Raw genomic sequence first — 27,827 nt, 5'->3', positions numbered from 1 at the left:
TCATACATGGTTGTTTAAGAAATGAAAAGCTACACACTCCATCAATTAGGGTTAGAAGAAATGTTGCCAAACATATAACATGATGGAAACATTAATCACTGAAATAATGATCCAATCATTGACTCTTAAGCATTTGCCTATTGAAATTCAAACAGCGACTTTGTTGTTGTTTTTTTGGCCGGGCGGGCAGTGTATCATGCTTTTGAAATGTGATATATAAGAGGTGGTGGCTTGCTATCAAACCCTGATAATGATAGTATAACTTGCATTTTATCACAGGAAGCCTACTCAGCCACTTCAGAACGTTGATCTTTGTTGGTACTTCCCATTTTCAATGCATTGTGAAGCGGTTTATGGGAAGAGGCATATTTTAATGTTTCTACTAAATGATGTCATTTCCTTACAAGGCCATCATGTCCATTTGCACGAGCTGCTGGGGGTTGTTTGCGAAGAGCCTCTTCCTTCTTCGAGTCAGAGTCAGCTGTCTGACACCTCTGGTCTGCCAAGAGCTCGGAGGATGTGCTTCGACGTGCTCCAACAAGTTCCTCTGCTGCCTGGCACATCTTCAGGCTTTCAGATGCCCTGAAAGATGGTGATAATGAAGTTGTACTGGCACCAATCTCAATCGTATTAACTGACATTAGCCAAGATACGCCAGAGGCTGCGTTATAAATGCTAGTTTGAGGAATTTCTTTTGTTTATTTCTACCTTTTTAATGTCTTTATTAGTGGTGCTTGCTAAGGCAAGCTTCACTATTATGATTGCTCATACTTTTGAGATCCCCTAACAACTTTAAGTACAATACTTAAAGCTCATTTCACATTGCTGCACCTCAAATCATGCAACTTCATTAGAAAAGGTGTGCAATTGTTTTTCGAATGAAAACTCATATGAGCTGTATTTAAGGCCTGTTCACACCAAGAACGATATCTATAAAGATAACTATACATCCACACCACCAAACAATATTGTTCTGTTTATTAGAAGCACACACTGCTTTGTCGTCTGCTGCTTTAAATGCTCAAGCTCTTTAAATCAAGATGGATTCTGATTGGCTGTCAATGTTTTTAGCATTCATCAGCTGGAAAAAAAACATCATGATTCCAATGATTGTTCCTCTCTGTCGTTCTCATTATAGTTGAGGATTTCCCTATTCTCATTCATTGTAGTTATTGTTTAAGTTTTTGGTGTGAACAAGCCTATAGGGATCAGAATATCACAGAAACTTTTTAAAACTACCAAAGAGAGTAAAGTATGATCTAGAACACTTTAATAACCACTTAGCAACATGCTAAAAAGTAAAAACACATTAGCATTGTGAAAGTGAGTTGTGAGTTATGAATGTGCAAGCACCACTCACTTTTTCTTTAGAAAATGTAAAAATCTTGTTGATTGGTGTTATAGTGATGGAATTAATGTAAAATGTGATTTAAATCTGCGAGGTTTGCAATGTATTGTGGTGAGCACGTGCGCTAACCGCTAATCTGCTTCTCTGAAAACACATTTTCATTGACTGTACAGTTACATACAGGATTTGTACTCAGGTTACCCTTTTACCCCAGCTAATTTGCAAAGGGTTTGCTAGGAGGCCTTTCTGCCCTTCTCTGGATGTTGTCCTGGGTCTAATGGCCCCTCAGGAGACTGTCTCAGTCATATCTAGGTGTTATCTCAGCGCTGTTTTATTTCGGTGGCACCATGCCGCTCTTCACAGGGCGAGGAGATATCTGTCCTCTCCTGCTACCCTCGGGAGAAGCAGAGAGCAGATTAACAAAGTGACTTAATGTTGCACATTACTCTCTGGAGATCCCTGCTCCTGGTTTCGTGGCACTGGGCCGCCCTCCCTCCTACTCAAGTAACACAGCAGCTCCTCCTACGCCTGTCTCTCTCTCCGTCTTTATCTTTCTGTCACATGGGTAAACACACTAGCATCTCTGACCTGTAAGCCATTTTGCCTCGACATGTCCTGTTCCTGTGGGGTTTTTTCCCAGTGCGTGTTCACAATTGTTTACCTGGCAATTACCTCTTTAAAAAATCTAGGGTTTCATCCAATATTGGAATCAGAATTTTATTTTATTTTATTTTACATTTTCTTAATTTTATTTTTTATTTTTCAATAATGATATCCATCTGATTAATTATTGCCATTGGTCTGATATTGGAAGCAGATTATGGTTTTAATTGAATTTTGTATATTATATAGAAGCAGTTTATATATATAAGCAATTTATATATTATACATAAGCAGACTGATCAGTTAGAGATGAGTGAGCTGGACATCATCGGCCCAGTGGCTAAAGGGAAATCTTTGAGTCTGGGTTTAATGGATTACATGTCCTGAACAGCTTAGTTACGTAAGGTGTTGCTCACTGAGTGACCCTCCATCATGCTGTAAGCTAAATTGGATAAGGTAGATGTAGATCTTGAGTACAGTGGTGTTTTTGCACAAATAACGGGATCCATAAAAGTCCAAATGAAATAGTGTTTTATTGGACTTTGAATGCAGTTTTTACCTCTGCCAAAAGACACTTAGTATTTGATCTCGCTGTCTTGAATTTACTGTAAATTTCCATTTTTGTTGGCGTACTCTCTTGTCTGAGCGGAGCTTGCCGAGACTTTTATAGTTTGGTATGCTTTTCAAATTCAAATGAAAAGCTGTCACAACATTCCTGTAACTTCCTCTTCTGATGTATCATCTGATTTTTCCATCTCTCCTCCACAAATCCTTCACATCTCTCTGGCTTTTATCAGTCGACTTGAAACATAATCAAAAGGTCACATCTTGAAGCATGCATTGCCAAGTTGTTGACCATGTTTAAGTCACGATTTTCAGTTTCTAAGCCAGCCACGTGTTTTTCCGTCCCTCTTTGTTGTGAGTGTGAACATTTCACCTCTCCCTCCCCAAAGCTCACTGCTTTATCTCATTTGCATTGTGGGTTGCCCTTGAGTTTTATTTCCTCTTGTACAACTTGCTCTGGTCTTCAACCAGGTACTTGTGCTCTTTGAGGTCAGAGGACATTGTAGGGCTCATGCCGAAAACCTATGCCATTTATAAGTAATAGTGCTTCCTAAACTACTTACTATTGCACGTACACTTTTCTAAGAGACCATAATACTTTTATCAAGTAAACCACCTAGAGACAACCCAAAACACCCCAGAAACCACATGGCAAAACCATGGCAACTACCTACTTTCTCTGTCATGATGGCAGTGAGTTTGCACATTCTAACGTCACTTAATTATTTTATTTTTTTCAGTAAAGATGTAGTTACTCTAAAAAAATAAACTAAATGTGAAAATTCTCAACAAATTATGTTTCATCAATATTTATCATTTTTTTAGATTCATATTTTACTATATAAATATGGCAGCAAGATTTGGACATACACATTTGCTCAATTTTGCTCAGACCATATAAGATAAGCTATTTATTATTATTTAATTTACATGAAAGCAAAACATCATTACATTTTTCCTTGTGTACAATATGCCAATAGTGTAAGAATCCTAATTACAGATATATTCTCTGGAAAAAAAAAAGTACATTTATTTATACAGTCAAAAGTTTGTAAACATTACTATTTTTAAATGTTTTTGAAAGAAGTCTCGTATGCTCATATAGATATAATATATTAAAGCACAGTTTTTTGCCGTGTGAAACATTTATAAATCAGTCCTGATTTTGTACGCTGTTAGCCAAAAATGCTTCTTTTCTTCCCCAATGCGAGCACTGAATGATATCAACGTCTGTCTGATCAAATCTGTATCTCTTTCTCTGTCTTGTCTGTTCAGGAACGGATGCCGGAGTCTTTGAAATAAGAGGAACAAGCGAAGAGGAAAGACTGCGTTGAGGATCGGACAGAGACAGCGAGAGAGGAAGGAAGACAAGTGTGTACAGTACTTTTGGAATAGGAAGGAATACCAGGCCGAAATAATGGGGAGAAAAAAGATTCAGATTGCACGGATAATGGATGAACGCAACAGACAGGTAAAAGAGATGTTATCTGGAAGGAAAGAATGGAGATGTGACGGTCATTTCACAGAAATGCAATAAATCTTTAGTGCATACTCTCTTTCTCTCTCTCACACACGCGCACACACACACACACACACACACACACACACACACACACACACACACACACACACACACACACACACACACACACACACACACACACACACACACACACACACACACACACACACACACACACACACACACACACAAACACACACACACACACACTTAAGGAAGTGCAAGCAGCTTCTGACGACAGCGTCACAAGACACTCACAAGCTGGATTCTCACTTCGGACTGCATGGCTGCTGTAGTTTTGCCCATGTGTGTTGCGTGTTTGTGTGTGAATATAGAATATAATTGTCCTAAATCATCATAATTGCCGTTTTTAATACTTCTGTAATTGGCGTATTAAATGCATTGCTCTTGCATTAGATGATAAGATGTGTAGAGTGTGAATAATTGAGGTTTGTAATGGAGTGGAGGAAACCGTGCCTCCACCAGCGGGTGAATCGTTCACCACAACGAGAGTTTCCAGCTTATTACTCACCCGGGCAATTAGAAAGGCAGGATCTGTAGCCACATCTGACAACACTTATGAAGCACACCAACCTCTTACCTTCCTGATTCAACCAGAATTTCTGTGTCCTGATGGAATAGGGGTTTTAACTTTCTGTTCACATGTTTTATTTCATTCAATAATGAAATTATTCTTCGTACATAAGGTTTAGTAGTACTTTTTTTTTGTATTTATCCTAACCGCATAAAAGCATATAAAGCTGGGCATGTGTTGTGGATGAACTCTAGCGCAGGGCCAAACGTGTGATCATGATTTGGAGCGGGAACTATTCAACGCTGATAGCTGCAGGTCATACCAGCAGAACGCTAGCTCTAAATGAGATAATAACCGTCACATATCCCTCAGAAATGAAGTGTGAACTCATTTAAACTCAAGTCAGAATGTGAATGGGAATGGCAGGAAAATTCAATACAGAAATTCAATACAGGTTCAAGTTCTTGAATCTTTCTAAACTGTTTATCCTCACAAACAAGGCTTTGTCTAGCCAGCATTCAGAGTTTGTCTTGAAGATTTGCTTTTTTGAGTTAAAAATATACATTTTCTGCATCGTGTTTGCTACCTCAATTCAGACTTCTCAATTTAATACAGAATAGCTATATTAGGTAAAAGCTTTGAACTTATCAACTCAGATCTACACTCACTACTGTTCAAAAGCTTGGGGTTGGTAACATTAAAAAAAAGATTTTTGAAAGTATTTTATGCTCACCAAAGCTGCGTTTATTTGATAAAAAATAATGTTATAGTGATGCAAAAGATTTCTATATCAAATAAATGCTGTTCTTTTGAAAGTTTTATTCATAAAAAAAATCCTGGAAAAAATAGATCACAGTTTCCTCAAAAATATTGAGCAGCACAACTGTTTTCAACTTTGAGAAATGTTTCTTGATCAGCAAATCAGCATATTATAATGATTTAAAACCGTTGTGCTGCTCAATTTTTTTAGGAAACTCTAATGACATTCTAAAAAAAAAAAAAGCTCATCTGAAGGGCCTATAATGTAACGTCAAAACCTTTAACCAACTCAGGAACTCTATATAGCAAAAAAATATATATATATACATATATATATATATATATTTAAGAACATCCATTCAAGAACCGTTATTTTTAAGTGTCCAGCCTGTTGCTTTACTTGTTGTCCTTTGCTTCTGAACAATGCTTTAGTGTTCAAGTGGACAACAGCTCAGGGCTCAGGATAAATGGCAGGCTGTCATCTAATTCCCCCCCTCCCCCCCCCCCCCCCCCCTCCCCTCCCACCTGTCTCCACCCCCTTCAGTGACCAGCATAAGGCCGGAAACCGAGGCAAAGCCATTGTGCAGGGGAAGCCATTGGACCCTTCCTGTTATGACAGGAAATGCACTCAAATGTGCTTCCTGACCCCAGTGCAGTGGCACGATTAGCCCCCCTCCACGCCCACCCTTTCCCGTGTGGTAGAGCTCTGAGGGGATGTTCTGTGTGACACGTCTTACCCCGCAGCACATTCTACGAAAGAAACGTGAATGATTCTCCACCGGGGCAGCATGTTCATATAAGTTTAGCTGATGCCTCAAAATACACTTTACAATCAGAAAGCTTGTAGGAAAATGTAAAAAAAAACAAGTCTTTGTGACTCAGACATCTAAGGTAAATCAAGACAGGCTGAACATGGCGCTGAACGCATGCAGCACGTGAAAGGCGAGCGTATGTGTGTGTGGGGGCGTCTCAGTGAGCATGTGTAAGACATCTGTCGCTCCCGGTGCATGTGCATGTGTGTGTGAGAGAGCGTAATCTAAATCATGTGGAGGTGAGAGCATCAGCGTGCTGAGCTGTAGGAGTGAGAAGATCACCCTGCTGGAGTTTGTTTGTGACAGGGCGCATGACGTCCGAACTCACGCACAGGGATCAGGAACACACAAACACCACCATCACCATGTGGATTAGGGCCTTCTCTCTTTGACAGAAATTAGATTAAATGGAAAACAAATAGTCTCCTGCTACTCAGATTTGTTAGAAAAAGACCCCAGAAATCTCTCATATGTCTCCTCTAGAGTTTAGGCAAATGACCTGAGCTATTTAATCATTTTGGATTTTTTTTATATCTATACTTTGTGTCTATTTGGTATTTTTATTTCTCTTGAGGAATTTTAAAAGAAACATTTTAGACAAATAGCTCTGGCTCAACCTGTAACGCATGGTGCTAGCAACACTAAAGGTTTGATTGTTGGGGAATGCATGAACTGATAAAGCTTATGCCTATGCTTATGTGTAAGTCGTAATTTGGATAAAAGTCATATGCCAAAAAATGCATCTAAATGAGACGTAATTGCATAATTGGGAATTCCAATGAGCCATTTGAGTTATGAAAGAGAAACTTCTGAGAAATGCATTTATGTGTGTCCTATTATATTTTTAAGAGAAGAAAATTGATACTTCCTTAAGACATAATTGAGAACCTCTTGAGATATTAAAAAGAGCGTCTCTGAGCAGTACACTATTACTAGTATTTCAGCAATTGTCTAATTTGGTTCTTCATTCATTCTTCCTCAGAAGGTTCCTAAGCTTTCAGAGAGCCAACTCTTAGCAATAACATTTCCTTTCTATCTTGTTTTGATGCCAGAATTTAATAATCCAGAGTTTGAATATTTCAGTCAGATGCCAAGAGAGTTCTTTGAGTTTTGTGCGGCTGTTTCTCGCTGAATTTCATTCTCATCACAGATGGAGAGTTTGTTCTGTGAGGGTTTAAATGGTGTCTTTGGGAAATTGTCCTTTCCAAATGGAATGTGTGCAACGCTGCCGGCGTGCCTAGGTGATGCTGGGTCATCATTAGCCAAAGCAATCCTATGAACCCTGCCACCCAGGGGCTGTCAATTTGTGAAGCGTGCTGGGCAGAATTTCACCTTGAACTCCCCAGTCTAAATTTAGCATGGCACGTAGAGCTCTGATAGCTCACTAACAGAGTACCCTGTCAAACAGTTTGGTTTTGGATGGATGGGACCCTTGTACACTCAAGCAATAAGTTTCATTTTGATGGGGCCTTTTACGCAAGTCATGCAAATGTCAATGAAATGAATTGCAAATGCATTTGAAGTACAAGTCAATGAAGTTCATATTTTATTCAGGACTGTCAATTTAACTCATTCATTTAATTAATTAGTCAAGGGGGAAATAACGTGTTAAAATTATTAACGCATTTGATATATCCTCCCCTCTCCAGACATATGTAGTTCATCTTACATTTTATACAGTTTTTTGGTGACGAGTTGAAGCAGGGCAACAACTCACTGCGTGATGGAGCCTATAGAATAAATGCCCCTAAAAAAGATATCAGGGCAAAAATGCCCCTGTACTAGTTTTTGTCTCATATGTATCATGATATATTTAAGCAATATCACAAAAGTGCTGTTTTTGTCCCGAATAGAAAATATTACCTATGTCTCCGAGCAACACACAAAGGTGTTTGATTTCGGAATGAATCTGCGTTTTGAGCAAATCAGTCGGTTGAACTAATGATTCAATGGCCCATTCATAAAGAGAGCCATTTACTTTGTTCCTGAAATAATCAAATGACTCAATGACTTACTCATTTAGAAATTTACCACCACCTACTGGCAGTTTTAGTTTCTTATTTAAAGTATATTTTCATTTGAAAATTTTAAACGCTTGACAGCCCTAATTTTATTGTGTCAGTTTACAAGTTGTGGGAAGTTTGTGTTTGAAAGTTATAAGCATTGCTTGGACAGAAATGCTAATTTCTTTGCTGCTTAAAAGATCTGCTGTCTGGTGAATCTGATGAGGAAATCTTGTGGGATAAGCTAGTTAAGAAGTCTACTGAGGACTATCAAGGATGTAAACTATTATGCTATCATTGCTAAACAAGGAGACGAATACGTTTTGTCTATGTCATCGAACGAGAGGTATCAAATCTATCCCAGTGTAACCCTCTCCTTGTTCTTTTGTCTATCAGGTTACGTTTACTAAGAGGAAGTTTGGACTAATGAAGAAGGCCTATGAGCTGAGCGTTCTGTGCGACTGTGAGATCGCTCTCATCATCTTCAACAGCACTAATAAACTGTTCCAGTACGCCAGCACCGACATGGACAAAGTTCTGCTTAAATACACTGAGTACAATGAGCCCCATGAGAGTCGGACGAATTCGGACATCGTGGAGGTGAGTTCGCATTGGCAGCATGCACAATTTAGACATTCCAATCCAATTGTTTGCCAAATAAATTCAGTATTATTCAAGCATTATTTGAATCATCAAGCATCAAGAAAGTTTGCTCTGTTTTCGACCAGCATTTATTTTCTGAAGAGTGAGCAAGTGATAGGATTTGACACCTAGCCCGTGTTTTGCTGGTGATTTGTTAGGAAACATGTTGTAATAGTCCTTGCAATATATGTTTGGCACATGCCGTTACAGTCTGTAAGAACAGATCAGGCTGAGCTAAAGGACAGGGACGAGGACTTTACTGTATCTCGTCAGGACCGCGTTACGCAACAGGTTTAGGAGGACACGGCAGGTGCCACTGTCCTGGCCAGGTGCTCTGCGCAGAGACTTAAGATCTTGCTTCCTCATCGCCACCACCTTTTGTGACACGCAAGCTCCTGAAAAGGTCACGGAGCACACGTGGCGTTACTTTAGGTGAGGGTTTCCTTGTCCACCAATATAAGACTTCAGCGTCTTCTGCTGAAATCATGACTGAAAGACCAAAGAGCAACTGTGAAACTGCTCTCAGCTCTTCCAAACCACCTGTCAAGCCTGAGTTTGGGAAGAGAGAACTTGAAGGTTCCCACCCCACATGCATGAAAGGCCATGGCGCTCCCAGTGGGAGCAGTGGGAAAAATATTTCCCCTGGAAAAGTCCCTTTCCCAGTAAAAACACCCGATTGATTTGCGTAGAGCCCTAGTGGTGCCACACAAACAAACTCTTCTCTTACTAAGTACGGGATGAAGAAAAACCCGCTGTAAGGATGAGGAATAACAGTATAGATGCTGAAAGGGGCGTTTATAAGAGCTCAATTGCGGTGAAGGATCTCTTTATCTCTGTGTGTTCGAGCATGAGCCGGTTATTGTTTCACAACTCACTTCACTTGCACATAACAAGCTGCAAATTCAAACTCTATTATTATACTTTGACTGTTCAGTCTAGTGTAACACCGTTCGACAGGCCATTTGCAACGTTGACACATGCATTACAAGCAAGGCCCTGGAGTCAGACTTAGCTAGGATTCTGCTGGTTTTTTATGAGGCTGAGAGGAAAAACAGCATGGCTTGCCTCATGAGAGGAGAAACATCACGTCTCCACGAGGCAAATCTCATGGACACCCTGCCAAGCCAGTAAGGAGCCAAGATAATCCCATTTCCTCGATTAGTGTAATCTGAAAATGCTCCTTTTAATCCTAAAAACTGACAGCGTGCACTATAACCCCATGTCGTCCCCCGCGAAACGCATGTTTTCCAGACCCCACACCTTAGAGTTCGCGCTCTGCTGAGAATTGTCAATGAGACCATTGGCGCAAGGAAGGAAAATGTTAATTATTTCCAAAGGTCGTGTTGTTAATGACTACATGGCCGGCTAATGAGATTGAGCAAAGCTCTGTGCGTATGGTAGTTGACCTCTTGTGTTTGGTCTTGTGCTAGAAGGCATTGGAGGTGACAACCTTCCCCTCCTCCAATTTCACCCACACAAACCTCTGAAAAAACATGCCTCCAGCGCTTGGCACATCAATATGACTTTAAATGTAACGAAGAAAACATAGTCAACCTACTTTTATAAACTGGCTCCATTTCAGGCACATTTGCCTCAAACATTTTTCTACTCTCCTAATTTAGATAATTTGTCTTCATGTAGTTGCATGCCAATGCATTCTTAAGCACTACTTTTTTGCATGCTCGGTTCACTCACTGTTCTCCATGTGAAAAGGATTGTCTAAAGTCATTGCTGCACAATCTAGTGTGCAATCTTTGATCAAATGATGATTAGAAGTTTTTTGATGTGATTGTTTGCTGGTTCTCTGGTGTATTTAGAGTTGTTGGGTGCATGCACGCATGATGGCTCTTGATCTTCGGTTGAACCTTGATGACGATTGACAGATTTAATCCGTGAATCAGATTTGAAAGGCTTATACTACTCTGTATTAACACTGTCACATTGCTGTCACAACATCAAGGGGATGCCTGGAACTCGAGCTTACTGCCATTACAGACCATTTCTGATCAACAATTTGATTAAATATGCATGTGTATATATTTAATTATTATGAATATGAATAGTATTAAAAATAAAAGTAATGATAAAGTTATGTAAATATATATATATATATTTTTCCCCCAAAAGAAATTTGTGCCACACTCTATCCCTTTAGGAATTTTACCAAAAGAGAGACATCTTTGTTTTGCATTCCTTCACCCCTCCTTTTTCACAAACGGTTTAACATGAGTATACTGCTTCACTTAGTAACAGCGTGTTGTATTTTGCGCTTTTGGCCTGAGACTCGTAGTTATTTATAAGATGGAGGACTTTCACATTCTTTACCCCGCTGCCCCCTTTCCGTCCTCTGTCCTGGGCAGAAAGAGGCTAAAGTTCTCATAGCGTTGGAAATAGGGAGCAGACGCCCAACTAGTGTGCCAGACCTCCTCCCCATTCCAACCCTTTGTGTTTTTACATGGTCCTTCCCCATTAAATGCCTGAAAACCGGTAGTTTCCTAAAAATAGAAAGCAGCACAGCTAAAAATAGCTCCGGCCCGGCAGTCGTGCCAAGGAAAATGGAGAAGAATAGGATTGGAGTGCCGGAGAGAGAGAGGACAACCACGCTTGTTTTTCCCCCACTCTATTTTCTCTCTGAGAAAAACTGACCACAGACAGCTGCGTACTTCACTAAAGCTTACATCAAACTTGTTAGGGTGGTATTTTCACACTTTTAAGAGAGGAAACGAAGAGTTCATTTGATTACTTGACTTCTCGTGGCATGCTCCTCTACACTTCCCAGGCGATTTCTGTCGGCTCATATCTACCATCTGTTCAGCTATGTAAACTTGAAAACACGGTGTGAAATTCGAGCGTGCAGTGAACTCAGCCCACATTTGGGTCATTGTTCTGATCCGCTCATGCTTAGAGTTAGAAACGCAGTATTTACTGCCCTGTTTTCTTCATCCTCGATTGAACGACATCAGAGGGCGGTTTTACATTCCACGATTAATCTGAACCTTGTTGCATGAGTCAGGTTTTCCAAGACCCAACGGCGAGCCAGCGCAGCACAAAACAGTTCGCTTTTACCAGGACTCTATTCTTTCTGAGAGTGCTAATTGTTAGCCGGCAACAATAATGTTTTTGAAGCCTATTTCCAGATTTGCTGCCCTTGATAAGGAGTTTAAAAAGACAAAAGCTGTTAATTGATGGTGAGAGAGGAATGCTTTATTTCTTTCTGGTGTTGCAACTGATTGTAGATGCCGTGGCAAGTTGAGTCGGGCCGTTATCGTGGCATGCCACATGTCAAATACAGTTCAGTCTGGTGACTGTGAATGATTGGGGCCCACAAGAGCCCATTATTGGGCTACAGTAAAGGGCTTTGTGTTCCAAATGGCTTGATCAGTCATAATTTAACATGAATAACCATACTGTCCTCCATAGATGCGGCAATGGAAAAAGCTTGCTTGGTCACATGACAAGGAATGTAAAGTGATGACATGCTTGTGTGTGATAATGTGTGATTATTTACAGAGAGGCCAAAGAGGGAATTCTTTAAAATTCATAAATGTGGGCCTGCTTTGGCCCGGTTATCCCAGGAATGATCCTGGTGAGGAATTCTTGCCTCGCGTCAGCTGCGAAGCATGAGAAGTCTGGAGGTGTCGTTTCCGAAGCCACCCAAGAACACCAGGGAGCATAGGACGTTCCCTTTTTTCCGGGCCCAACTCGGTTTCGGGACACTCTTCCACTTCCTTGCGGTTGGATTGGATATCCATTGGGCCGGTCACTGTCGTAATTATGCTCTCGAGTGCGTTTAATACCAAACACACGGCGCTAAACTCATGGCAGTAAAAGAGAGGGCCTTTGATTCGTTATTATAGGGTACTGAGAGCATCAAAGGAGGTAAATTACCCAGAAGTCCCCAGTGTGGCATTTTCCAAACGTTGCCCAGCTGCTGTGGTCAGAGCAGCTGGTGGAAAGAGCTCTGGAGGAGGGCCAGACAGTGCCACGCATTGGCCATGCGACCTGCCGCAGGAACGGGGGCGTCCCTACTGGCTCACCCGTACGCCGCTAATAGGATTTCGCCTCTTTACAGTCGGAATCAGTACGGCTTTCGTTTTTTCCACACAGATCCATCTGCTTTTAATAAACCGAGCTTGATTTACCAGTGTTTCGGCAACACAAATCCAGTCTTATTTGGATACTTTCTGTGCCTGTCAAACTGACAATTTGCCATTTCCTTTCGCTTCAACATGCTTTTGTGTTACCATAACTGCTGCTGCACTTGTCTGTGCGAAGTGTTGTGCTGCCAGTTTGTGAGTCACTGCGTAAATCAACAACTTTCCACACAGGCAAACATGACACACACACACACATGCACATCTGAAGAGGTGGAATAAGTTCTTAGTCGAATATCCCTACTGACACGAGACAATAAGACGACATTTCCTTGAACCGAGCTGCCTTTTTGTGGTCACATGCTCTCAGTTTGATTGCTTTTTTCTGGGCGTCTTGGATGTGGTCTGTGTTTATGTAGACGGGCAAAATGCAGTGCCACCTTGGTGTGCGTGTTCCTTAAAGGGAAGACAAGTCACACATGAGTTCTCTTCAATGTTTCGATTGTTTCTCCGAGACAGCAACGTGGCTAGAGATTTTCCTACTTCTCATGTCGTTCAGCTCTATACTCTTACTTTTTTTTAACAAATCTCATTTGTTTAAAATTTTATTACTCCTAAAGAAACATCTGATACTTAAATGAGACCTGACAGCTGAGAACAAGTCTCGTGTGCTATGAAAAAAAACTTATGAGCAATACACTCTTTGTCAAGAATTCTCTTATTTGTCTCTACACAGTAAAAAAATATATATGATCAATAAATTGACAACATATATTTTTTTATTGCTTTAACTCATCAAATTAGTTAAGTAATTTTCAACCTTTTTTATAAGTTATACATTTTTAAAGGTCCGTTTAATGTAATTTCATTTTAAATGTTTTAAACATCCAAGTTGATTTTACGCAAAAATGTAAGACTTTGTTTTACAGTGTAAAATGATTTTTATTTCTCCTTAGGCATTTTAGGAGAAATATCTGATTCTTAAATGAGACATAAGAACTCCTGAACTAAGTAACAATAACCTACAGTATGAGTGATACACTCTGACTTGGCCAGAATCATTTCATTTGTAAAACATATATACAGTTTTTATATTTTATATACTTTTATAGTTTTATATATATATTATATACATTAAATTTGTACATTCATATTTGTACAAATATACATTACATTTGAATATATCCAATAAAATTGAAACATCTGAGACAATGTTAATAAAAAAGTACACGTATATTAAACTGGGAAGGGTCAAAGCACTTGCATATTGTTGTCCTATTGTTAGTTTAACAGCTTCTACGGTTCTCATTTGTAAGTCGCTTTGGATAAAAGCATCTGCTAAATGAATAAATGTAAATGTAAATTTGTTTTTTGTTTTATTTATCATTAGGCATTTGAGGAGATACATCTGAGATGAAGTTGATGCTTAAATGAAACATAATTGAGAAATCTATTGTCTCCTGAGTTATGAAGGAGCAACCTCTGAACAAAACACGTTTATTTGTTTATATTTGAATATATCCTATAAAATTTTATAAGAAACATCTGAGACCATGATAATAACTTAATTAAGACTCTTGAGCTATAAAAGAGCAACCGATGAGAAATATAATCGTCAACAATATAATGTCAACAATTGTCTCATTCGTGTATATTTTTATTTCTCGTGCATTTGAGGAGAAACATAAACATCAAAGCTGAGAGGAAATGTGAATGAGAACTCCATCAAGTCTCCCGAGCAATGATTGAGCGATGAGTAATATAATTGTCCTCTGGGATAGTGTGTGGCCGTTTGACTCCCGTTTCTCAGATTTTGCCCTTGTTTAACGAGTCTCCTGACACAGTGGATTGTAATGAGCCTGGTTTGAGGTGAGGGGAGACCACCCATGTGGACCTCAGAAGAGGGTACAAGGTGACGTGACACACTCAGTCAGTCGGTTCGTCAGCTGCTGGCCAACAAACAGCATCGGTCAGCTGTCTCCACGCGTTACCACCTGCTAGTGCACGTACAACATCATTTCTCCGCTGAAGGTTACCGGATCGCACGCTATATAGGACGCCGTGTCTACGTACGGACGGACTGGGGCTGTGGATGCCGTGTGGGAGAGGGATGCAGTGCTGGTTTAATTAGGAGCAAGTCTCCATAGAGTTGAGAGGACTAGGAGCAGAAGGAGGCGCTGATGGCTGTGTCTCTCCTTTCTTCTCCTCTCTGCCCTCATGACAACACACTTCAACTTTAGTCATAGCTGAATTCTTTTTTTCTTTACTTGAAGCAAATGAATCGACAAACATTTATAAAGGACATCAATCTGGCTGTTTGCTTTCATAGCTCAGGAGGTTTTTCAGAAGTTTTATTTACATTGCATTGAAATGCAACAAAATGCCAGCATTTACATTCACATACAGACTTATTTCGGGTTTAAGAATCAATCAACTCTCAGATGTTTTTCCTTATAAGTCCTTTGGAAAAATTTTAATGGATATAAACTAGACTTTTTTTATGGCAATGGAATGCTGCTCTAATTCTGTTATGAATCTCACTTGGGGCATTTTGTAACAGCAAAATGTACAAGTATATGGGTTTAGATGCTCACTTAAGCCATGTTTTGGGTAACTTTGTCTCAGAGGTTTCTATTAAAGTTATTTTTACAAGTTAAATTATGCATAAATGAGTGAAGAGTTGGCATACACTAAAAATATAAAGATATAAAATTAATCTGGATGGTATAGGCCAGGTAATACAGATTTATAAAATAAATTTATGAGTTCATATTGAGACTCATTTTGACAAAGCACCATTTGAGTCGTTGCAGAGATCTTTTTGAAGAAACAGATCTGGTATTTTTCTAAGGGGCAAAATCTGACTTAAAGGCATAGTTCACCCAAAAATGATCAATTCTGTCATCGTTTACTCTGCCTCATGTCGTTCCAAACTTGACTGACTTGCTTCTGCAGAACACAAAATAAGATATTTTAAAAAACGCCTCAGTGTTTTTTTTCCATACCAGCTTATTATCATTAAAGTCCCCCTGTAGACAATCATTTTATCACTTAAAACTCATCTTCGATCACCAAAATTACATATTTAAATGTTTTTTCCTTGAAAAAAATCTTCATGCCTTAAAATAGCTTGAATGTAACTCTACACCCTTGCCTCATTTAGTATATGTGGTTCTATGAATATGCAAATTAGCCCCACCTCCACTCACTCCAGCTCACACGTTGACGTGATTGGTTACAAAGTAGTTTGTGGCGTCAGAAACACCAGTGATTTCAAACCGCATTTTTGAGACTGTCTGATTGACTGCAGTTTTAGGGAGAAAATACTCAGTAATGGTGTTGATTTATGAATTTACACATGGTTTGTCTTAAAGCATATTAAAAACACCACATATAGACATAAACAACATTAAAAGCTTGATTTTCACCACAGGGGGATAAGTTTGTTTATCCACTAAAATTACTTACTGAATTACTAAATAAAAACTAAAACTTACACTGAAAAATAAATTCAACTTAATAGTAATATTTAAAATAAAAAAAGTAATAAATTCAAGTAACCTGTTTGGTTTTCAGTGTTCTTCAAAATATCTTTTGTGACATAAAATGTGTGTACATTTTCTTTTTTATTATTTTAAGCAAGCATCTTCACTTGTTCTCCATTTAATCTATAAAAAATCGAGACATTAAAGTTCCGTCCCGCTCTCGTCGTTGTCCTGTCTTTGGTGTGTAATGAACTAAACAGGAATGCTCGGCTGAACACGACCCTCCCCCTGTTGGTCTGGAGCGGTTCGTGCCAGTCTGAATGTTTAGTCTGCTGATGTCAGGCTTTGGGATCCAGCCGTGCTGCTAAAAGCACTGAGCTGGGTCGGACTGTGAGCTGGAGGTGTCAGCGACCCACAGACGGCTGGTGTAGGGTTTCTGGGATGCTGCTGCTGGGTGGTACTGGGGCAAAAAATAGCCTTCTACGGCCATCCCCGGGGTTTGAGGTCGTGATTGGCTGCAGCCCCGGACCCTCCCCCTCCCCCTCCCCTTGAGCTGAGGAGATTTGTTGGACAGGTGCAAAGGCCCTGACAGGTGGAGATGTCTTGAATGAGTGGAATTGTTGTGGTCCAGCGATGTGGCCGCTTGCCACTGAGACCCGGCAGAAAGATAAGCCAAGCCACTCTATTTCACTTTAGATCAGTTTTTACCCTGAATTTAACTCACAAAAACACAGACGAAACACTCTGGAGGCGTCTTATTCTGACATGGGAAACATTTAAACCTAAAATCAAACATTCAGCATCTGGCATGAGTAATAATAATTGAGTTGTTTAGCGTAACAAGCACCGCTAATCACAGCAAAGTGATTACTGTAAAGTTTCTTTTCATTTTAAGTCAAAGTTTGATCAAACTAGACTCTTCAGATGAAAGGATCCGGCTCTTCAGAGGAATCACAGGCTCGTGTTTCACAAGCAGGAAAAGCTTGATTTGTTTTCAAATGTAGCCCTCGTGTGGTCAAACAGGAAAATGCTCTATATAAGTGATATTCGGGATTGAATGTTATATATAGCAGTTTAATGTAGTACTGACAATAAAACACTGAAACCAGAATTTTCTTCTCACACCGTAATTTTTATTTTGGGTGAAATACACAATACATATTGTCACTATCCACGATGCATATTATTGCATTTTTGTATTGCGATATATTGTGACACAATATATTGTTACACTCCTAATATATATATATATATATATATATATATATAATAATTTTCTGTGCTAGTGGACAGTATGCTAAATATATATCTTCACACGTTGACTGTAGCGTTTAAGTATTTTTGTGTATTTGTTTCAGACTCTGAGGAAGAAGGGTCTAAACGGCTGTGACAGTCCTGATATTGATGCCGAAGATTCAGGCCACAGTCCAGAATCTGAGGACAAATATCGCAAAATCAACGAGGACATTGACCTGATGATCAGCAGGCAGAGACTGTGTGTAAGTGCTGAAATGTTTCAGATGTCCTATTTGGAATGTCAAAACAGCCAAACATTGGCAGATTAATCAACCTTGCTGATAATTGGTTTACAGGCTATCCCCCAGTCTAATTACGACATGTCCGTCTCAATCCCGGTGAGCAACCACAACAGCCTGATGTACAGCCACCCAGGAGCGTCCCTGAACCCCAACCTGCTGCCGCTGGCCCACCCCTCCCTCCAGAGGAACAGCATGTCCCCTGGAGTGACCCACCGGCCCCCGAGTGCAGGCAACACAGGTACTGACCCCGCAACCGGGCTCTCCACTTTGCCAGAGACTCCGGACCGGAGTAATGTTCATTTACACATCATTAGAAAGCAGCTCTGCTAAAGGACCACCAACAGCTCCACTGAGGCTATGAAAACACACCTCGCATGTATTCAAACACCGCATACAGATCATTACATACACTCAAATATTTCTTTCAGCCATACTCAGCTGTGCCGGGCTGGGCCGATAATATAAACACTGTGTACTCAGCAGAACTCCTGAGGTTGTCCCAGAGCCCCAAAAAAAGTGTATGTCTCTATGGGAGTTTTGGCTGCTTATATAAAGGATCTCCCGGTTTTCAAGGGGCAAATAAAGATGACCATATTTTCCTTTTAACTCCCGGTCTGCCTTTTGAACAGTTTGCGTATGTGGCCTAGGTTTCATCAAGAGGAAGCTTGGTCAGTTTAGGATTTATCAAAACACATTATCCATACTCGGAGCACATGTGTTTCTTCAAATGTCGCAGAGATTGATTATTAAAAAAACATCCAGGTTTTAGATCTGGGATCAATTTAGATCTTTACATAAAAGAAAATGATTTGTTTTACCAGACCTAGACTATTAATCTGAAAATGTGAAAATCCATACTTTTTTTTATTCAATTAAAATATAATGAAAAATGTTTGAAATGAGAAAAATATATTTTATTGGTTATATTTATATATATTTGTATACATATTAGTCTTGTAAAATGTACTAATCACCACAGGGGATTTATTAATTTTTATTAATTGCTACATATATACTGTGTGTGTGTGTGTGTGTGTGTGTGTGTGTGTGTGTGTGTGTGTGTGTGTGTGTGTGTGTGTGTGTGTGTGTGTGTGTGTGTGTGTGTGTGTGTGTGTGTGTGTGTGTGTGTATATACACACACACACATATATATATGCATGTGATTAAAATAGATGCGATTAATCAATGTGACAGCACTAATATATATGCATATACCGGTATTTGTATATTTATGTAGTTTTAAATATATTTTCAAATCATATATTTAATTTTTAACTTGAAAATTAGTGAACTATAAAACTATTAAAATGTAATTAAAAATATAATTTATTAAGTTAGTAAATTTATTTGAAACTTCTATGAAGTATAAACTTCTACTTGAAATGTCTATTATAAACAAAAAGTATAATAAAATCAAAAATCAAAAAGATTTAGAAGTGATTTTAAATATTGAAATAAAAAATATATGGATAGCCTATAATTTAATGCTGCAATGAAACAGAAGTATAACTATAATATGCTTTAGATTAAATAAAAAAATTATATTTAATATATAATTAAATATAATATAATTAGATTTAGTTTTATTCCAAAAATGTTTAATTTCTACCACTGTCATTTCCACCACGGACAGATTTAATATGTGGTGAATATGACATTTGCTTCAGTCACAAAAAATTTGTAATTCTCCTGTGATGCACATGTATGTGCCATTGGATATTGTAAGTAGAAAAGTGCGACAGTGTGAAAAGTCTTAAAGGAGTTTCATTTCTAAAGGTCCACAGCGCCAAAAGTAACATCCAGATATGTGCGTTTAGAATGTATATAGAAAGACGGAGAAGAAGCAATGGGAAGAAAAATGAACAGAGTGGTAGAAAAAGACAGTCTGTGGTGGCATACGTGTGGGAAGTGTAATCCTTCTGTGGGCTTGTTATTATTGTCTAAAAGATCTATTTTGTGCTCTGGTCAGAGTCCTTCTGACCGCTGCGTCTGTCCTGTCATTATCCTTGGCTCTACTGGAACAATTTGCTTCGTATTACAGGAGCAAAACCAAATATGAGTCTTGGCATGGACCGCGACGTCTGAAACCGCGCAGACTTTTCAAAGGTTTTTCTTGGACGGTGACATCTTCTCCATAGGGCCGAACAGGGGTTTGTGGGTTCGGATAGACTTACAGACGGGAGTTCAAAAAAAAAAAAAATTATGCTGGCTTTCATGCATGTATCTTAATGAACGCTTGAATGTGTAACGGTCCGTCTGGAGGAGGCGGCAGTCAGGCGTGTTTGGTGTGTCAGTCTTGTTTAATGTCTTCTCTGTCCTATCCTCAGGTGGCCTTATGGGTCCAGACCTCAGCAGCGGAGTGGGCACCAGTTCTGGTAAGAGCGATGTACAGTATATTTACCATACGTGTATGTTTGCTGTCTCAATAGACAGACGGAGCCACTCGGTTTGATTCAAAGCTTCCTTGTGCTTGGCTAGTTCCTCCCCGGATATTTACCCAGCGCACCGCTGTAGGATGTTGCGGCGAAGCGCCTTAAATAGTATATTTAAAGAACCGTTTCATAAAAAAAAAAACATCAACACCTCCGTTTGGAAACATAACGTGTTATATTCATAGAATGTCAAGATTTGAGGATGTGATTCCACCACAAAAGGTCTAAAAAAGCTTAAATTATGTACCGTTTGTAGTTTCAGAGTCTGTGAACGCAGTTCATTCATGAAAAAGATTAAAAGCCACTAACGTTTGAGCCAATGCATGCATGAAAGAGTGTTAGTGAAGCCCCGAAGAAAATGGACTTTGCACATTGTCACGGCAGCGGGTTTAAACTCACTGGCTGTCAACACCATCACTGCTTTGGTGAGAAGACTCAAACGGGAGAATAATAAAATGCAAATGTTGAAAGTGTGTATGACAGGAGGACAACATGATGAGTAAAAGTCTAAATTGACTTTTGAAGGTGGTTAACACCTTACAAATGTAGATCTTTAGGAGAAAATAACAAAACATCTAAGATGTGATTATAAAACATCGGAGAAAATGTCAAAAAAGTAAACTTTTGGAAAGATGGTTACTGCTCTGCGTTTGACGTTTGCAATTTTCTTCTTCCATATATTCCATTTTTCCAATAGTTCTGTGGCGTTACTGTGACAGATGGCAACAATTTAGTGACAGCATCTTCAAAAAGACCACAGAACTAATATTGTAGCTGCCTTCTTAGAGAGCATGTGGAAACATAAAATATCCATGAAAATACGTTTTTTAAAATTTAGACAGATTTATCAAAAACTGTGACAGCCGTCAGATTCACCAATTTATTTTAAGGTTCAGCTGCCAATTTCTTTCTGACCTCCTCAAACAAGTAGCTCATACGTTTTTTCAGACTATTTTTAAAGATTTTTTTGACTTTTTTTCCAAGTAGGGAAAAGTGACTTGGATATAGAAAGGATAATCCACAGCTAGCTGTGCATTAAACTCATTCGATGCATGACGTGGAGGCAAAGAAGCACCCGACGAGAAGCGTTAAAGCTGTCACCGATGTTTGCAGCGCTAAATTTGATTGGAAGTGTTAAAATGATGTTAGTTCTAGCATTCTGCCCACTTCGAATCAGACTCAGAGATAAAGTAGTGCAGTAAGAGTACATTTGATTGAATTATAACAGTTGAATGAATAAGCCTATCGAGAGAGAGATTGTGTGTGTGTGTGTGTGTGTGTGTGTGTGTGTGTGTGTGTGTGTGTGTGTGTGTGTGGGTGGGTGTGTGTGTGTGTGTGTGTGTGTGTGTGTGTGTGTGTGTGTGTGTGTGTGTGTGTGTGTGTGTGTGTGTGTGTGTGTGTGTGTGTGTGTGTGTGTGTGTGAGAGAACATCTGTGTGTGTGTGTGTCTCTCTGTCTCTCTACTAGCAGTGAAGCTGTGAGTTGAATTACTAAAAAACAGCAGCGTTTCAGTTGCGAAGCGAGTTTATTATTAAAAGTCGTGAGCCAGCGTTGACAACAACTCTCTCCTGAATGTGTGTGCAGTGCAATCTCTGATCTCTTTGTACGTGTGTGTGAGTGTGTGCTTGAATGAAAGCAGCACATTAATATAGAACATTGATTAAACTGACTTGGAACTACCTGTGCTAAAAACGGTTTTGATGCACTCCTTCCAACCAATCAGAATCGAGTATTCAGAGAGACCATTGTACAGACCATCTTGTAAATGCAGGCAAATGGCCATGCTCAAAGTAATATAAACAAATATCAGTATAAAAGAAACAATAGGTAATTTTTTGACATTTATTTTATTAGATTTAAAGATATTGTTTCACCATGGAATCAAAAAATGTAAAAGATAATTGCGACTTTTTTTTTATGACAATTGAGTGCCATAAAGTCGCAATTGTGAGTTATATCACAATTCTGACTTCTTTTCTCAATTGGATATCATAAGTCGCAATTACCTTTTTTATGTTTTAATAAAGCTTCCATAAACATCACAAAAATGGCACCTTAAAAAATTAAATTATAATAAAAATGTTTTACATTTATATTGTATAATTATTTTTGTATTATTATTATTATTTATAAAATAATCCAGAAAAATAATGCAGAAAAAGGTAGTAACTGTTATAATAATAATTATTCTTACTATTAGTATTGTTGATGCTATTATAAATGAAATTGATTATAAATTATTTAGACAAAAGTGCTTTGAAATGTACATTTATGTGATTAAATGATAAATTATGCAAATGTGTGGACACATTTCATAATTTCTTGACATTTAAAGCTTTTATTTATTAAATTAGTTTTTCTATATAATTGATATATAATTGATATAATTGGTATAATTGATGAAAAAGAAATCCAGGGGATCTCCATCAATCTCCATCAGTGTTGTGATACGTCTATATTGTATTTGTGACGTGAAATTGCACTAGCATGTTTTTGCAGTTGCTGTGGACAGACACTCTATTACAGTATTGTGAAAGGGTTGTATGGTCATTGGTGTCAGACTGACTCGTCCTCTTTCACTGTCCCATAGGAAACGGGTATGGAAACCACCGCAACTCCCCTGGTCTGCTGGTCTCTCCGGGGAACATGAGTAAGAACATGCAGGCCAAGTCACCTCCGTCCATGAGCATGAACATGAGCAACCGCAAGCCGGACCTGCGTGTCCTGATCCCGCCCGGATCCAAGAACACCATGCCCTCCATCGTAAGTTCACATCACCATTGCCACACGCCAAAATATGATCACTGGCCGTCAAGTTCAGTCGCAATGAGGATTTAATGCTAAACATACCAGCATTGCCCATATAGAACCAGTTCAGACCATCAAATATATGCCATTAAGATGTTTCTTCAGTTTTACTAGAACTAATTAGAACTGTATTCTTTTAACTGCTCACCAGTCGGAGGATGTTGACATGTTGCTGGTAAGCATCATTGCACACTTTCAGTGAAACACGATTAACCGTCAAACAGATGCACAGACCAACAAACGAAAAAAAAACAAAAAGTTTTGTCAAATGCACACTGAAACAAAACAGTCTCATTCCTCTGTTGCCAAGGGGACTGCTTTAGTGGTTCCCATGGCAACAGTGAAGCTCCGGCAGTGATGGCTGGGTGTGAGATGATTGCAGGGTGATTACCTGTTATTGGTCACATGTATCTATAAATATCAATATATCATATATCTATTAAGCAGTTAGACAGAGCAGATATGATGCCACCTACACATTTACTGTTTGCCCAGCGCCATTTAATTATGTTGCTGTTGTTTAAAATATCATATTTCTTTCCCACAGAACCAGAGAATAAACAACTCTCAGTCCGCCCAGTCCCTGAGCACACCAGTGGTGTCTGTAGCCACACCCACTCTACCAGGACAGGGAATGGGCGGTTACCCATCAGCCCTCTCTACCTCATACGGTACAGGTGAGTGCTTCTCAAATAATAAAATATAATATAATAAATATAAACAACATAATATTATTATATTATATTATTGTTTGTATTAAAAAATATTCTGAAAGAAGTCTCTTCTGATCACCAAATCTGTTTATTTAATTTTAATAAAATAATATTGTGAAATATTATTACAATTTATAATAATTTTTGTAAGCATTTATTTGAAATCTTTTGTAACACTATAAATTTCTTTAATGTCACTTTTGATCAATGTAATTCATCCTTGCTGAATAAAATTAATTTCTTTAAAAAAATCTTACCGACCCCATATTTTTAAAAGATAGTGTATGTTCAAATTCTTTTAAATGTGCACACTATTGAATCTGAAAAGTTTGAAGAGTCTTAATTACACCACCAGGTGGCGTCATTGACTCAATATTCTTTCAGCATCTTCCTGTTGCAGTAACCAGGAGATCCAGTACAGTCTATATGAAGTGTGTGTTGAATAGAGATCTTTCTCTTCCCTTCTAGAATATTCTCTCAGCAGTGCAGACTTGTCCTCTCTGACCGGTTTTAACAGCTCGGCTTCTCTTCATCTGGGTTCCATGACCGGCTGGCAGCAAAACATGCAGCATTCTGGTCTAGGACATCTAGGGTGAGCATCTTCACCCCTGACCTGTGCACCCAAAACACACTGAAGATCAGCTGTGATACTCACTATAACGACAGACAAATCACTGTGGGCATGGGCAGCGCGTTATATCATAATGTAAGGGTTAGAAATATAGTGGGATCCAAAACGTTTTGATTTTCTTTTTAATTAAAATTCAACATTTTAAATTACAAATGTTAATATATTATAATATAATGTAATATAATATAATATTAATACATTGTTGAATTCATTGTATTTTATTATTTGAACTTTTCATTTAAATTGTTTTGCTGGTGATCTGCGATTTTAAATGTAATTAAAAATGTCAAACTAATAATATAATATAATATAATATAATATAATATAATAGTAAAATAATATAGTTTTTACTTAAATTGTTTTCCTAGGAATCGGAATTTTATTTTTATTGGAATTCAAATTTTTAAATTAAAATATAAAAATGCATTATAATATAATATAATACATTTTGAAATTCATGTTTTTTTTTTGTTCAGCTCAATTTTTTACCTAAATATTTTTGGTGGGAATCTGTATTTTTATATTTAATATAATATTCATATTTAATATTATATTTTATTAATATAATATTTAATATAATATACTTTTTTTTTTTTACTTTTTCAATTTAAAATTTTACTTAACTTTTTTCCTAGGAATCTGTATTTTATTTCTATTGGAATTCAAAATTTTAAATCAAAATATCAAAATGCATTATAAAATAATACATTTTTGATATTCATGTTTTTTTTGTTCGGTTCAATTTTTCACTTAAATTTAGCTGAGAATCTGGGATTTTATATTTAATATAATATTCATATTTAATATAATAAATATATTTAATATAATATTTAAAATTAATATAATATTTAAATTTAATATAATACATATATTCATATAATTTAATCAAATATAATATACATTCTAAAATTGAACAAATTTGAGAATGTATATTATATTTTATTATATTATATTAAGAAGTGCTATATATAACTCATTTTAACTTAAATTGTTTTGCTGATATTATAATGTCATAAAAATGTAACCAGCTATCTCAGATTTTTGGACTCTACAATTTTAAAAGCGCCGAAGATGCATTAAAACCTCAGTCTTAGAAAAGCGATAGTCTGCGTTAATCTCTCCGAAATTTTGGGAAATTCCTAATTTTTACCATTTATATCCTCAAACGGTCAAAACCGGAACCGTGACTATTTACCAGCACTGTAACATCAGTGAGTTGTAACGTTTGTCCTCGGCCTATAACCGCGTCTCCTCTCTCTCCCCACAGGAACTGCGGCAACACACAGTTATGTCAGAGCTCCACCCTCTCGCTGCCGTCCAATCAGAGCCTGCACATCAAGTCGGAACCCGTGTCTCCTCCCCGGGACCGTGCGGGAGGCACCCCGGGGGGCTACGCTCAGCCCCTGCCCCCTCCCCTGGCCCAGCAGGGTCACCTGCGTCAGGACTCGGGACGCTCCCCGGTGGACAGCCTGAGCAGCTGCGGCAGCTCGTACGACGGCAGCGACCGCGAGGAACACCGCTCCGACTTCCACTCGCCCCTGGGACTGCTGAGACCCTCTCAGGACGAGCGGCACAGCCCCTCCGTCAAGCGCATGCGTCTGTCCGAGGGCTGGGCCTCGTGATCCCGCTTCTCCATCTGGAGATTTCACTTTAGTATTATTATATTTGTTTCTGCGGAGTGTGAGTGCTACATCAAGTATTAAAATTGATATATGTATAAGATAAACAGGGGAGGGAGGGCGTTGTTTGTGATTTGGGGTTTGGGGCAAGGGACTTGCATCGCTTGTGCCACGTGTGGGGAAAACGACAAAAAAACAAATATATACATGTAATTTTACATACGTGTGTATGTATGTATACAAGCATACAGGATTAAAAAGAGAAGTCTGGTACTCTTGTTTGGTAAAGCTACTTTTTAGTTTCAGTAATATATTATGCATAATTAAACTATTAAAGGAGGCATTGACGTGTCTCAGGGCTTGTACAAGTAATATTCGGGGCCTTTACGCTCACGTCAATGCGCACTAACTTGCAAATGTATGTTATCACAGACGTTGTTGTGTTGCAGGTTCAACGTATTTATGTAAATAGAGAACGATGAGGCTTTTGGGTAAACTGACCTGCCAGGATTTGCAGGTTTATTTGCGATTAACGGAGTGATAGAGAAAGCCATCACGCACCATTTTAAGACTACACGGGCCCAGGGCTGAGGAATGGACGCGATTTACAATTATAAACGGAATCGGGAAGTGTTCCAAATACACAAATTCTCTTGTAAATGTTGTTGATATTTCAGAGCCGTGTTAACAACGTTAAAGTTCTCTGGGCCACGTATTGCCTGTCCCCGGTGGAAGAGATGTACAATACATTTTGCTTATATTTTCATAAAAATGCAGAGCATTTGTTGCTACCTGTTGACCACATGAGTCAGAATGTGATTTCAAGCTTTGCCGATGTTGAACAGAGAGGTAAAGCTGTGTGAGCTCCAAAAATAAAGCCATATAAACAATTTCACTTTTTTTTTTTTGGCTTGCTTGTTTCTTTAATTCATCAGGTCATTGCATTGATTTTGATCAGCATGAACAGACCATTTGTGTATTTTTTCTTCAGAGAAGGATGGTTTGCATATTATGAGTTTTGGTGAAAGACATCACCCAGATTTTTTTTTTTTTTTTTTTTTTTTTTTTGCTAGGCAGAGTATTTAAAATTCTTAAAAACTCTGAAGCATTACTCATCAAAACACTGCTGTATGACATTTTAGAGACTCACTGTAAAAAAAAGTTGTTGCCTTAAATTAAGTGCCTTAAATTAAGTACAATCAGCTAGGATATTTAAGTAATTTCAACAACTAAAAAAAATGTAATAGCTAAATTTATTTTTGATGAGTTAAAGCAATGTAAAAACATGTCATAATTTTTTTTTTTTTTACAGAGAACACAAAAATTATTGTTGGTTATTGAAGTCACCTGGTTGCCTTAAAAATTGAGTTCATTGAAATAAAATATTTGAGTTAATACAAAGAAGGAGATTGTTTAATCAACAGAAACTCAACATATTGTGCTATCTGAAGTTGATTTGACAAAAGAATTTTTTTTTGATAAATCATGAAATCTTCTGCCACAACTTAAAGGCATAAACTATGATTTAAACCATCATGGCTCAGATAAATGATTGTTAGTAAAATTCTCATTTCACAGCCTAAATTGGGATCTTCAACTTCATATTTAAAACATAAGTCTACAGTAAACTTATGAAATATTTACAGAAAACACACTTAGGAAAATAAAGGCTCATGATTGAAATTAGAAAATTCTGGTAAGCTGCATATGATTCTCATTG

General features: G+C 38.2%; 1 protein-coding gene across 5 annotated transcripts in view; it reads left to right on the top strand.

Annotated features, from left to right (window-relative positions):
* The window catches only part of mef2ca (myocyte enhancer factor 2ca), a 45,674-nt gene extending 18,677 nt beyond the window's left edge, over positions 1–26,997 (top strand). For 4 of the 5 annotated variants that reach the window (XM_077243601.1, XM_077243603.1, XM_077243604.1 and 1 more), the window contains 9 exons: positions 3,791–3,986; positions 8,543–8,746; positions 17,726–17,866; positions 17,960–18,143; positions 20,233–20,280; positions 22,927–23,099; positions 23,692–23,821; positions 24,326–24,449; positions 25,756–26,997. In XM_077243601.1, coding sequence (XP_077099716.1) covers positions 3,933–3,986; positions 8,543–8,746; positions 17,726–17,866; positions 17,960–18,143; positions 20,233–20,280; positions 22,927–23,099; positions 23,692–23,821; positions 24,326–24,449; positions 25,756–26,110 — 1,413 coding nt within the window. In that variant the 5' untranslated portion in view covers positions 3,791–3,932 and the 3' untranslated portion in view covers positions 26,111–26,997. Of the gene's footprint in view, positions 1–3,790; positions 3,987–8,542; positions 8,747–17,725; positions 17,867–17,959; positions 18,144–20,232; positions 20,281–22,926; positions 23,100–23,691; positions 23,822–24,325; positions 24,454–25,755 lie in introns of those variants that run through there. The other variant, XM_077243605.1, reaches the window with a different exon arrangement.
* The last annotated feature ends 830 nt before the right edge of the window (positions 26,998–27,827 follow it).

This window comes from Siphateles boraxobius, unplaced genomic scaffold (assembly GCF_051911475.1).
Source record: "Siphateles boraxobius isolate OS27281-9 unplaced genomic scaffold, OSU_SipBor_1 25, whole genome shotgun sequence".
Classification (NCBI taxonomy): domain Eukaryota; kingdom Metazoa; phylum Chordata; class Actinopteri; order Cypriniformes; family Leuciscidae; genus Siphateles; species Siphateles boraxobius.
Note: the sequence above shows the minus strand (reverse complement) of the source record. Positions and strands in the feature narration are given on the sequence as shown.